Source organism: Topomyia yanbarensis, chromosome 3 (assembly GCF_030247195.1).
Source record: "Topomyia yanbarensis strain Yona2022 chromosome 3, ASM3024719v1, whole genome shotgun sequence".
Lineage (NCBI taxonomy): Eukaryota > Metazoa > Arthropoda > Insecta > Diptera > Culicidae > Topomyia > Topomyia yanbarensis.
This window is the reverse complement of record NC_080672.1, coordinates 342,607,033-342,621,093: the sequence shown is the minus strand read 5'-3', so window position 1 is coordinate 342,621,093 and position 14,061 is coordinate 342,607,033. Positions and strand designations below refer to the sequence as shown.

Sequence of the window (14,061 nt, the reverse complement as noted above, 5' to 3'; positions counted from 1 at the left end):
ATCCTTCTTTACAAATAACGCAATTATGCTTGTGTATTCTGCTGTGGTACTGTACATGTTACTCTTTATTCAAGTTATCGAATTACGGAAACATTTACAGTTACATCACGTAATCCAAAGGACCCTTTTTAAATATGGTCAAATTCACCTATCTCTAGTCGTTCATTCTTGGCGATACATCTAACTACTTATAAATTGCGTGATTCATACAACATGAAAACTATTTTTTCCCTTGATTCCATGTTAAAGTAACGAAATAAGCGGGAGCGGGTTATTTGGCATAATGGACGTTTGGCATAACGGTTATTTGGCATAATGGTCATTTGGCATAATTTGGGGAATTGATCACACTAAAGGTCATTTGGCATGATGGTCATTTGGCATAATGGCCATTTGGCATAATGTTAAAAAAATTGATCAGACTGAAGAACATTTGGCATAAGGGACATTAGGCATAACGGTCATCTGGCATAGTGGTCACTTGGCATAATTTTGAGAATTGATTACAATGAAGGTCATTTGGCATAGCGGTCATTTGGCATAACGGACATTGTCGGAAGCGGCGGCCCCTCGCAAGCACTCCACTCGTTTGCTCGGATTTCTCAAACATAGGGCCTATAAATTAGTTTAAGTCCGACGGAGCGACAGCGATGTCGGACAGCACGCGGCTTGAAGCGATGTGGTGTAGCCACATTAGTCGTAAACATCCTTATTAATTGGTAAAGAAGAATAATCTAATTAATTTTGGTTCAAGTTCAATGTTAGTACTATTGGTAAACAAACTCATGCATAACTAACTTTCACTCGAACGATGAACGTTGTTGTCAACATGCAATCAAAATACATAATACATACAAAAAAGGATGTACTCAAAAAACATCCTGGTAATCAATAACTTTATCACAACATTAAAATATTTGTTCGAAAACACCTTCAGCAGTACTGCCCTTTTATGCAAAAGTTACTTAAACGCTATCGAGTATATTTTTCAGGAAATCAATTTTTATGTTGCATGGTGCAGGTAAAAGCATGCTTCCGTCACTTCGTTTTTCGGGTTTCCGCAGATCATATTTAATTTTTATTTGAAGTGCTTGTGCTGAAAGATGCGGATTATCGTAGCGGACTTAAAAACACAAAAAAGTAAAATTTGATCAAAGTGGCGTTTACGTCACTTTTGCATACAAGGGCAGAGTAGCACGGCTCAAAATTGTGCCAAATTATCTGACTTCTCACACAGTCTTAAATTATGTGTTTCCCTGTAGTTGAAAAAATGACAAATGACCTCCAGTGTGATCACTTCTCAACATTATGCCAAATGTCCGCTATGCCAAATGACCGTTATGCTAAATGACCTTCAGTGTGATCACTTCTCAAAATTATGCCAAATGTCCGTTATGCCAAATGACCGTTATTCCAAATGTCCGTTATGCTAAATGACCTTCAGTGTGATCAATTCTCAAAATTATGCCAAATGACCATTATGCTAAATGACCTTAAGTGTGATCAATTACCAAAAGTATGCCAAATGATCATTATGTCAAATAACCATTATGCCAAATGACCTTATGCCAAATGACTTTATGCCAATTGACCCAGACCCGAAATAAACCATTATATATATGACGAAAGTTGATTATATAATACCCAAGAAGTATTACGCCAAATGTCCATTATGCCAAATGTCCCTTGACCCTCAATTGATATTATGCCAACTGTCCCTTAACCACGAATAGGTATTATGCCAAATGTCCCGACCTCTCAATAAGAATTATGCCAAATGTCCCGACCTCTCAATAAGCATTATGCCAAATGTCTATTATGCCATATGGGGTACACTCATTTGGTTAATGAGTAATGTACATAAAGTTGTGAATTAGTTCACGAACAGAAAAAACCGTGGAAATCGTTAATGAAGTAGACAAAAAATAATAATTTCCACAGATATAATCGTCATACACGCGCTACGGAAGGAAAATTGAACACAATAATAAAACAATGATTTTTTTTGTGGTCCTGTTTCCGTTACGTGAAATTTAATCGGAATTCATGGCGAATCTGCGTACTGTTTTTCTGTGCGGTTTCTTCAATATAAATACAACAGAAGTACACTCAGGTTTTTTTACTCGAGGGATACAGGCCGCGTAAATAAAAACCGCGTAAATTTCAAAATCCGCGTAAATGAAAACCGCGTAAATTTCAAAATCCGCGTAAATGAAGACCTCTTAAATTTAAGAATCCGTGTTAAAGGGAACCTCGTTAATGGACACCGCGTAAATTTCAAAAACCGCGTAAATTTCAAAAACCGCGTAAATTTCAAAATCCGCGTAAATGAAAACTGCGTAAATTTCGAAATCCGCGTACATGAAAACCGCGTAAATTTCAAAATCCGCGTAAAAAAACCACGTAAAAAAACTTGAGTGTAATCGGAAACTGAGTGAACTGATATTATAGTTTGTCTTGTTTTGGGATAAAAGTATCGGTATTCCATAACGTTTGAAGGTCCCGGTTGTCCTCAAGAGCGTCAACGACCCCCGCCCCGCTTCCCGTCGATGTTTCCCAGCTGCACCCAATTGATAATTTCTAGGCAAACCTGAAGCGGAGGAACTATTCCCCTAATTTCGTGGCGAACACCGGAAAGGTACTGATCAATATGACTACGACCAAATATTGTTGAATCAAATAGTTACCGGGCAATCACGCCGATAAAACTGGATTTTCCACGAAATACTCTCACAAGCGGCAGTTTGGCACTCAAATTGCCTTTGTTTAGACGACATAGATTACTCTTGGCAGCCGGCTGCTCAGATTTTGAAAAAAACTTCAAAATAAACAGATAATTTCTTTTTCGAGTGACTGCACTCGAAACCTAACTAAACGACTATAGATAATAAACTATGTCTTACAGGTCGCATCGTTTGCTGTGAGTGACCTTATTCTCTTCTAAATCTTCAACTCCCCAACACCTGGTTCGGACTTCCCTAAATACGTGAAGCATCGCACTCTACCAAACAAAAATATTTTACTATACTACCTATATTTCAACTTAGTGGAGAACAATTGTGATAAAACTATTTTTTTCTATTAAGAAGAAAATTGTTTAAAACCATATTTGCGCGTAAAGATCACAAAACCTATAACCAAGTTAGTTACGATGCGTTTCGACTTCGTCTCGTCAGAATCCGGCGCTAACTTAATGACAGGACGACGCCAGCTCCAAAAAACGGAGACACGATTTAAGTTCTTGAGCAAACCACTAGTAAAGCGTGATACATCCCGCAGGATTATGTCCGTTTTATGGAGCTAGCGTCAATCCGACGCTAGCTTAGTCCTGTCACTAAGATAGTGTCGGATTCTGACGAGACGAAGTCGAATAGAAAATTTCATAACTAACTTAATAAAATATTTATTTCAAGATTCTCGAAGCAAGTCGTTCAAAATAAACTATCATCTTCATAATATTGGCAAACTTCTTATAGTGGAGGTTCTGCCATAATTTATGGAAAAAAACTGAAAGCAAGCTATTGGAATATGATAATCCGTTTGTCTGTAATAGGATATGCAAACTCGCACAAAATAAACACCTGTCCGCAGGAACCAAGTCCAACACGATGAGAAGATGACCGAAACGGGTTTACATGTTAATTTAGCTGAGTTTTTTGCAGCGCCATCGAGACCCAAAATTAAACTTCCTCTATGTTATTACCATTTTCGTTGACTACTTCACCGAAACGGTGTGACGACTGCCGGAAATGATTGACCCTTGCGTTCTTTTTCATCGTTTTCGTGAAGTTGGTGCAGCGTCTTCCTTCCTAATTTATTGTCTCAGTTTTTTGTTTTTTTGTTTCACATCTCTTGCATCGTTTCTTTCGAACGTTGTTCTGATAATTAATTTTCTGTTTCACTTCTCTTGTCCCACTCGTCATCTCCCCAACAGATCTCCAGTGTACCATCGTTGACCAAACCGCCATCTTGCGACATCAGCCGTCGTCGTACGAAAAACACTCGTCGACACGTGGCAATGACGAACCGGTCGTTTCCGGCGTAACCGGGTGCAACAGTAAGTACCGCCATCACCGCAGAAGCGAGGCACAGTTGGAAAGCCTGTCGTCGTCGATCTACCACCGACGTCAGAGCATTGCTGGCGAGTACATCTCGGAACAAGTGTCTCCCGTGCCAGCGGTCGTACGATCGAATGTGGTTTTAATCGACGGTAGCCAATTGTGGCAGCAGCAGCACCAGCATCCGGTGCCGATATCGGTCATTTACGAAACGTCATCGTCACGCTACGATGGTGGATTGAATTCTCATCGTCAGAATCAGCACCATCCGCAGTCGAGTAACGCGAATAACCTGTTCGCTAGCCAGCACCATCGTTTCCAGTATCGCCACCATCACGCAGCTGACTCTTTGGCAGACGCAGACTGTCGAAGCGGGATCAGCCAGCAGCAGCAACAGCAGATCGAAACCGGTGGCGGCGGCGGTGGTCACATAAAGTATTCATCGTCGCAAAAGGTACCAACCGGAGAAGCGGTTCCAGTAGCAGCCAAACGCAAACGAGATACAGGTAGGTAATTAGCAAACGGAGATGATACAAAATGTTGCCCTTTTTTCTAACCGAGCGGGGTGGTCAGCGAAACAGTCGCAAATGTATTGAATTTTCAGTCAGGGTTGGGCGCGGGAGGCTTTGGAGATGATTTTAATGCAAATCCCTGGTACTTTATTAGTAGTGTTTCATGTCGCAAAGCTTTACTATTAACATTTAACTGCAGTCGCTTTAATGGAGAATGCCGTTGGCTTTGTAAAAGCGATGGCCTTATTTTCCCTCCCAGTGCCATTTTACACTGCCGGGTAACTGGCAATTGCGCCGCTGTCAAATGAAATCTTCATTTAGTATGGATCTGATGCTGATTCTCATGTTTAATCCAGTATAATTATATACATACAGTATCTTGTGAAAAGCGGGTATTTAAATATGCCTTTTTATGTCACTGTTAGACCTGTTGTTCATATTTTACAGTAATCAGTGTTCGGAATATATTATCACAAGGCACTCTGCTTATTTTATCACCCCACCTGTTTGTACAGAAAGAGTTGCGTATAATCTTAATGAATGCTTTTATGCTGCATTAAATGTAGGCGAAACTGGACTTAACCAGATAGGATTTATTTAGATGATACTTAAGTCATTAGCTAGATCCTTTATTTTAATTCTCAAATCACATTCTGGCATTTAGAGCACAGTGTCAGCTACCGGGATGTTCTCCGCATTACCATTGATTCCCATACATAACCGAAAATAATAGAGAATGGAAAACTACGTGACAAAATCAACAACCACGAACGAAGCTCCAACTCAACCGATATCAGGATTGAGCCGCTCTACAGCGGCAGTGGAACGGCCCTGAATGAGCAGACATCGACGGTGAGCACACACCATAAAAAAAACAAACTGACCGACCGAAACGAGCTTGTTATTCCCGTTCTTCGTTGATTAGCTCTGCTATAGCCGGACTCTCGGGCTAGTGGTGCGTGTACTTCAACAACGACATCACCGTCGGTCCGTTCACGTTCACAGAGAAACGAGCCGCCAGAGTAGTGACATTGATGGACAAAATTTGGCGATTGATAGGCTACGTATGAACTTGTATGTGTTTATGTTTACACGTTGAAGTGGACTGGACTTCCAGCGAACGAAATCTCAGTTGTACATATTATTATTTAAATTATTTTCCTCCTTGAGCACAACTCGGAAACGGACGGACCTTGGAATTGGGTTAGTGGCGGATGTGTTTTCTGATCTCTTGGTTGTAATTGAACACCTACACGGGAATTTAGCAGACAACCCGATGCTGGTGCCTTTGTTAGGTTCTCTTCGGTTTACGACAAGTGAAGGTCTTAAGCCTTTTGTTTCATTCTTCAGAGTAATATTGGCGCCCCGCGATGACTAATGAGGCTTTGCTGTGCTTAGTTCTTCATGGCGGGATTAACTGAGTTCAGGGATGCCACGTATGTATTGAGTGATCGCGTTTTTCGATCGAATATTGGCTTTGGTTAGGGGTTAGTTTCGGTTTAATTTCAATTCGATGCACAACTGAGGAAGGTATTGCGCGTTGGACATAGTTGTGTTCTGTCATAGACTTGCCCTGAGGTTTGCAAGGGGGGTTACCGGGGTTTCGTAAAAATTGGAAAGATTTTCCTAATTGGCTTAAGACTTTCTTGAACGTCGTAGGATTTACCCAAAATTCGTAGAGCTTCCCTGAAGTTTGCAGAGCTTGCTGAAGTTTATGGGACATTCCAGAAGTGTGTGACTTTCTATAAGCTTAATAGATTTCCGTGAAATTCAGCCTTCCCAGGGGGTCGAATTATATTTCAAGTTCTAACAACTTCTCTGAGGTTTGTAGACTAAAAAGTAGATCAAACAAAACTGGCCAAAGATTAAGCGCACACTGTTAATGTTGTTATATACCTAAATAGGCAAGGTTCCGACAGTATAAGTCATTTAAGTGACTTTACGCTTGTCCGGACATGCCGCAGACTCAGGTGATTCACATTTAATGCCAAAAGATCCTGACTCCTGCGTTGCAGAAGACAAAGAATTAAGTAGCCGGGAAGCTCTAAGCTTGCTCATTGACCCTACTCAACGCTTTTCTAAACTTTCTTACTCCAAATCCTTGCTCTTCCTTGAGCACTATGGCTCCTAATATTTGAAAAATATTTCACCTTCCAGTCCCTTGATAATTAAATGTCGTTACAATATAATAAAAAAAAACCAATTACAAAGTTCAATGACTACAATATACTTTGACTAGGGTTCATATGCTCCCATCGTGGAGCTTTGCGTTTCACACCTTCCATCAGATTTAGTACCGATGTTGTGTTCACTTTATTGGATGTCGATCGCCAATCTGCTTTGAATTGTGGAATTGTTTTTCTTTTCCAACTATTTTCTACGTTAGTTATGGAACTTGACGCCAGCTTCAGAGAACGAACACTATTTCTGGTTTTGAGCACAGGTTTCGCTGAACGATTTCCCAATATTGGGCGCAACTCTGGCGAGTTTGGCGTCGTTGTCCTTGAGTACGACATGCACTTTGTTTAAGATATACCATCCCTAAGCCATTTTCCCGTAGTGACAGGAAGCCAGGACTGGTAAAAATAGCATGGAACGACTGTGATTCTTCAAAAATGACACGCCTGTTGTTTACAAACATTTCTTGACCTGAATATCTTGGTTCACCGTGGCAATTGTCCCGAAAATTTCGCTTTAAAGCCCACATCTGCAAATCGCATGCCAAATCAAGTATTTTTTCGGGAACTGACAACTCTGTGCTTAAACTTATCCTGAACCTGCCCTTTTCCGGTAGTCACAAAAAGCTCTTGCCCTGGAAGTTGCTGGATATTCGCCTCGATTTTCTCAATGGGACATCGGAAAACAACTCGGAATAGTGCATTCAACGGTGAGTCGTGTTATTAAACTATACTACCAAACTCTGAGCATTGAACGGAAGGAGAATTGCGGTCAGAATGGATGTTCTATTCAAGATCAGGATCACAAGAGTGCAGTGAAAGCGTTTAAGCGGAATTCCAATGCTTCGATCAGGGATGTGGTCAAAAAATTGGATCTGTCCAAGTCTCTCGTTTAGAGAGCCAAAGAACGGGAGGAACTGCATACGTACAAATTGCAGAAGGATCCAAATCGTGATGAACGGCAAAATACGGTGGGAAAGCCACGGGCCCGGAAACTGTACACCCAGATGCTGACGGAGCCTCATTGTCTCATCATGGAAGATGAGACTTGCATCAAGGCGGACTTCCGGCAGCTTCTGAGGCTACTGCTCTTCACCGCTCAGCACGAGGTTTGATGTTCCGGAGATAGTAAAGAAGCAGAAACATTCAAAGTTGGCCAATAAATACGTGATTTGGCAAGCGAACTACTCTTGTGGCAAACGGAGTGAGCCGTTCGTGACTACTGGGACTGTTAACGGGGAGATCTACCTTAAGGAGTGTTTACAGAAGCGTCTGCTTCCTCTGTTGAAGCAACATGAGGGTACTACGATCTTCTGGGTGGATCTAGCCTTGTAACACTATTCAGATGTTGCTCTGGAGTGGTGGGAAACCAAAATGGTCACTTTCTTACCGGAACTAAGGCCATCGAAAAATACTTGGTAATTATGAAGCAAGCACTACGGAAGCATCCTAAACAGGTCAAATCTGAGGAAGACATGAAGCTGCAGCCAGATGTTGTACAGAACCTAATTTGTGGAGTTAAGCGTAAGGTGCGAGTTTACAATTATGGTATTGAAGTTGAATGAAATAAATATGCCAAAAGGATTGGTCCACTATAATTTTCTACTGCTTTTTCCGTGATGCAATTTGATGTGCGCACCCTTTAGAGGCAACATTCCGTACGCATACACCTGTAAAGTGAGGGATGTTTATTTTTTAACACACCATTAAAAACACACCAAGTTAAGGTCGATATATTTCTGATCGTTACACCCTACCTTTTCAGGGGCCCTATTCTCACAGTCAGAAAATTTCCTTCTAGTCACTATGTGACGTGACTGTGAGAATAGGGCCCCAGATTCGTAGGACAAGTTCTCTCGTAATCTCGCAGTAGGTACTTTCCTGATTTTCGTTAGATTTCTCAAAGGTTTGCAGGGCTTTGTTTAAGTTCTAAGTGCCGAAATTCGCAGAATTTTCTTAATATGAAAATGGAATGACTCCTAAAATTCCTCGAAATTTCATTTCATTCATAGTTTTCACGCCACTCAAAATCTTCCGTGGGCTATATTCTCTATGATCGCACAGGTTTCAGGTCATTTGTCTGTATAAACCGTTTAAGCGAATGCCGTTCGGACGAATGTTATTTAGTCAAAAGGTTCGTTTGGCCGAGAGAGCGAATACTAATTTGTCCGAAGCCAATTTAATTGACTGTCAAATATTAATTTAATTTTTTTCGTTATTTTGAATATTTTGAATAGTGGTTGGCACAGCTGCATTATTGTGCAACATGAGGCCATATTATGTCGCCATTCACCTCCGATGCAGAACTCCTATCCCGTACCTTCCCGCTGTACCAACCAGGGAACGAGTCACCTTATGCCGTTTTTGCTTGAGCTCGGGACTGCTTCGGGTTTTGGCACCAACCGCTGTTGGTGCATATATTTTGACAGCGGTTCGGGTTGGACCCTGACTCAGTGTCGTTTCGGCAGATCAGATGGAATTTGTGGTCGAATGCTGGCATCGAAGGTACACAAACGATGTGCGCGCTGGGCTTTTGGCTTATTTTACTCGGCGAGATATGCGAAAATGGAGTGTGGCGCAGATGCAAGAATCATTAGTTGTACCAAGTATTCAAAACTGCGGATATTGTTAAACAGATAAAATACGGTAGACTGCAACGGGCTGGTCATGTGGTACGAATGTCGGAAGAAAGAATTGCAAAAATAATATTCAGCAGGGAGCCAGGAAGAGGACGCCGACTTCGTGCGAGGCCACGAACACGTTAGTTATAGGCAGTGGAAGAGGACCTGAGATCCCTGATCGTGCGAGGGAACTGGAAGGAAGCCGTCCAAGATCGACAAAGATTAAGCTCTACGATACGCCTGGCATTGGCGAGATGACGCTATAGCCAACAAGGTATCAATGTAAGGTTAGGTATCATACAGGGCCGTCGAGAGCCGCGTCGGGCCCCAAGGCTTGCATTACTGCCGGGCCCTTTTAAACCTAAGTCGTCTAGTGCAGTATGACTTAGTATCTCTTCAGCCATGGGAAACTCGTGAGTCCGTGGTTACTATTAGACTCCGGTTGACTCATATTGCCACATCTACAGATCGCGTGCCAGACTGGCGAATTTCGACAGCTTCTTATTCCGCGGTATTCAAATAGGGTAAAATTGCCGCATAGTTACAAGTTTTTAAATTTGTGGGTATTCAGGAATCAGTAGCGTCTGGCTCAAATGGCGCATTCCCCATGTAGATCGGAGATCTGTACCTTGCCATGAATAGTTTTTTCATCATTTCCCTGATGGGAAGAATTGGGGAAGTGGTAATGTTAGGAGTAAGGAAAATAGGATCTGCAGGTGCTACAATAGCAGAAATAATACTTCCAACCAGCGGAGGGATTTAGAATTTGTATTTTAACAGTGAGCGGCTATATTTCGTTTCGCGAAACAAACGCTTCTGTTCCATTGATGGTCTGATACATAATCAGCACGCTATGTCTAACATGGTGAAATTGTATGGTGTAAACATTGGCCATCTTTAGCTCCATTTCTACAGTACAGTAGCTCGGAACATAATATTTTGCTTCTACTGTGAAGACAAAGCGACGCATGGATTGATTTATTTGCTGGTAGCGGTGGAGAAGTTTTTGGCTTTTGTTGTTAGCAAAATGAGAATGTAGCAGATGCAGCTTAAAATTCTCGTTTAAAATTATCAAATCAAAAAGATTTTCTATTTATTATTATTATTATTACATCTTCGATATATATCGTACAGATTACACTTAATGCTATTGCTAGTGTCAATGTTAAAAATTTCTAATTGCTAACTTATAATTAGATTTAGTGGTATGGAAGTCATAAGCTAAAACAGTTTCGTTGAATCTGCTACAACATCTGTCTAGTGGATTGTTCTGGCCATATACTGTTCGGTGCCTGGGAATCCACAGAAGCGGACGATTCCTTATATCACGAGGGGGTACAAATAAATGAATCCTTGAGAGAATGTCGGGACAGTCAATATTGTTCGACAACATATCGAAAATGAACATTCTTTGCAAGAACGTGCGGCGAGACTCCAGCGTTGGCAAATCTAGCAACATGCATCTATTATTATACGGCGGAAGACGGGTAGGGTCGTTCCAAGGCAATTTTCTGAGAGCAAATCGTACAAAACTTCTCTGAACGCGCTCCAGTCGGCTGCTTTGAACGGCGTTGTATGGCGCCCATACTTGTACAGCATACTCCAAAGTGCTCCGGACCAGTGCGCAGTATAAAGATTTAAGTGCGTAGAAATCCACAAAATCGACAGCGTTCCGTTTTAGAAAACCCAATGTTGCAAAAGCCTTCGCCGTTGTTGCAGTGATGTGGTCGGCGAAACGAAGTTTTCTGTCGAATAACACTCCCAGGTCACGGATAGAATCCACCCGCTCGATGACACAGGCTTGAAGAGTATATTCGCAACGCCTTATATTTGCCGAACGTCCGAAACTTATCATCTTACATTTATCAATGTTGATCTGCATACCGTTCAGCAAACACCATTCCTCTATATTGGCTATATCGTCTTGGAGCACAGCAGAGTCCAGTGCTGAAGCAATTGAACGAAAGATTTTCAGATCATCAGCATAGAGCAGTTTTTCAGAGTTGATGCGGGTGCAGAGGTCGTTGATGAATAAGAGAAAGATCAGTGGGCCTAGGTGACTTCCTTGAGGCACACCGGTTGGCGTTTCGAATGCGTTTGAGCATGTAGTGCCAATTCTAACGAAGGCAGATCGTTGTGAGAGGTAAGAATGCAGCCATCTGGTAACCCACTCAGGAAAGCCTAGTCGCTCCAGCTTCAAAACAGCAATGTTGTGGGGCACCTTGTCGAATGCTTTTGCGAAATCAAAATATATAGCGTCCACTTGTTGACGTTTCTCTACAGCTGGAACTAGAAAGCTCGTGTACGTCATCAAGTTCGAAGTAGCGGAGCGTTTTTTCATAAATCCGTGTTGTCGTTCGTTGATTATGTTGGAAGAAGCAGCGTACATCGCATTGTACACAAACTTTTCCAGAACTTTAGCTAGGCAGTTCAGTAGCGAGATTCCTCTGTAATTTTCAACATTGTGCCTATCTCCAGCCTTATGAATAGGAACTATAGCAGCTTCTTTCCATGCTGTTGGGAATATATTTTCCGAGATTGAACGCTGAAAAATAATACTTATTGGCGCAGAAAGTGCTCGGGCACAATGCTTTATAAACACAGGAGGCAAGCAATCCGGACCAGGCCCTTTCAAAGGATCAACGCTGGACAGAGCGCTCGCTACATCAGAATCATTTACGTTAGGAAGAGGAAGGTTGATATTATGCGTTGGCAATGTTTCAAGGTACTGTTGCGATGGATAGACAGGAGGGCTGGTAAATACATCTCGGAAGTGATCTGCAAAAAGCTTCGCCGACTCGGCAGCGGACTGTGAATTTTGGTCTCGAAAATAGACATTTTCTGGTACACCTACGGAACGTTTTCTGCTGTTTATAAATGTCCAGAATGTCGAAGGATTATTTCGAAGGCTGCGCTGAACTTGATTCAGATATTCACCGAATGCACTGTTCCGGGCTGTTTCATACTGCAGTTCAGTTTGACGAAGAATAGTTTTGTTATCGTCGGTCCTATGATGTAAATATCGCTTTCGTTGTTTCCGGAGTACGTTGCGTAGGCGACCAAGCTCAGCGTTCCACCACGGAAATTTATATTCTGCTTTTCTGCTGACACCTTTTTTAGGAACATTACGGCGAAGAATCTCATATATGGCATCATAGAACGCCACGACTGCCTGATCTAAGTCATTTCCAACCAGCATCTCACGCCAATTGAGTGCACCAATGGCCATTGAGACTTCATCGAAGTTGCATCGAGTAAAGTCAAAATTGAAATCGTCGTTAATTGTATCAAAAGCTTCATCGTCGTCAGAACGCATATCAAATCTTAAAACGAAGGGTTTATGGTGAGGGTCAACCTTCAGTATAGATGTGGGAGGCTCAATCAGTTCGAACACGTCCGTGTCATTAACGAAAGCTAAATCGAGGGTCCGTCCATTCACGTTGCTAACAGAGCAGATTTGATACAAGCCACCAGCGACCAAAGTTTCTGTGATGGCCGTCTCTTGTTCCGTGGTTGCATTTTCAGGAAGGTAGCACTTATAATCGTCATCAAAAACCCACCGAAGATTAGGAAGATTATAATCACCTACAACAAGTACATTGTCGCGCCTATTACATTTGTCCAGGATGCTTTGGACTGCAGAAGAGTGAAGGTTGTACAAATCAGGATCACTGTTCGGCCTTAGATAAATGCAACAAATATATAACGATCGACCAGGCAGTGAAACGCGTACGACAACTTGCTCCAAACATTCACATCCAGGTATTTTTAGTATAGTCCCAGTTAGATGTTTCTTTATCGCTATGAGAACACCACCTCCGCGACGTAGGTGACTGGTAGAAGAGTTGCGATCGCATCGGTAGATTGCGTAGTTCGTCGTTAGCTCGGTGTTTAATATATCATCACGTAACCAGGTTTCGGTGAGAACGATAATGTCGTAGTCGCAGGAAGTGAGCGCAAGCAAGAAAGCCTGCGTTTTTGTTCTCATTCCACGAACGTTCTGGTAGTAGACGGACAGGAAATCAGGTGTTGTACGCAACGGCATGCTATGAACCATGAGGTTTTCAGAAAGCGAACTGTCATGTAAAGCAAAATACTCGCCTGAGAAGGGAGTTCGGAAGACCCCCTCACGACCTCCGACCGCAGGACCGGGACGACTAAGTGGGTCGCTGGCTGGTAGCGCGACTGCGTCGGAGCGCTCAGGGGCTTCCGTAGTACTGTATAACGGGCGTCCCGGTGATGGCAGCGACGAACAAAGTGCACCTTCATTTAGTTGGTTAAAATCGTTAGAGAGCACGACCGGGTTTACGTAAATAAGCTGTGAGAATATGTGGAACCCGACAACAATTTAGACACAGAACACAGTAACCACACGCAAATAAAACAACTGTGAGTACAGTAGGCAATTGAGCACTGCTGCTGTCGCATGAGCTGAAAAGATTTGATTTCTTTATTTCGCACATTATAATTGGGCTCTTATAGACATCACATGCATCTTTGGTGAGACCCAAAATCACCGTTCTATCTCAACACAATTTTAGAGTGAAAATACTAGTACGTGTTATAACAATACACTAATATAAAAATTAACCATTTTATTTAACAGTTAGTTAAGCTCAGTCTATCTTCTCATCTCGCCCAAAGTAGAAACTAAAAATCGTTTCGCTATAGATACACAGTAAAAACCACTGCA

The 14,061-nt window shown here is 42.1% G+C and overlaps 1 protein-coding gene across 7 annotated transcripts in view; it reads left to right on the top strand.

Moving 5' to 3' along the window:
• LOC131689788 (homeodomain-interacting protein kinase 2) overlaps positions 1–14,061 on the top strand; it is a 252,797-nt gene that overhangs the window by 14,702 nt on the left and 224,034 nt on the right. For all 7 annotated transcript variants that reach the window (XM_058975086.1, XM_058975080.1, XM_058975083.1 and 4 more), the window contains one exon: positions 3,935–4,564. In XM_058975086.1, coding sequence (XP_058831069.1) covers positions 3,935–4,564 — 630 coding nt within the window. The remainder of the gene's footprint in view (positions 1–3,934; positions 4,565–14,061) is intronic.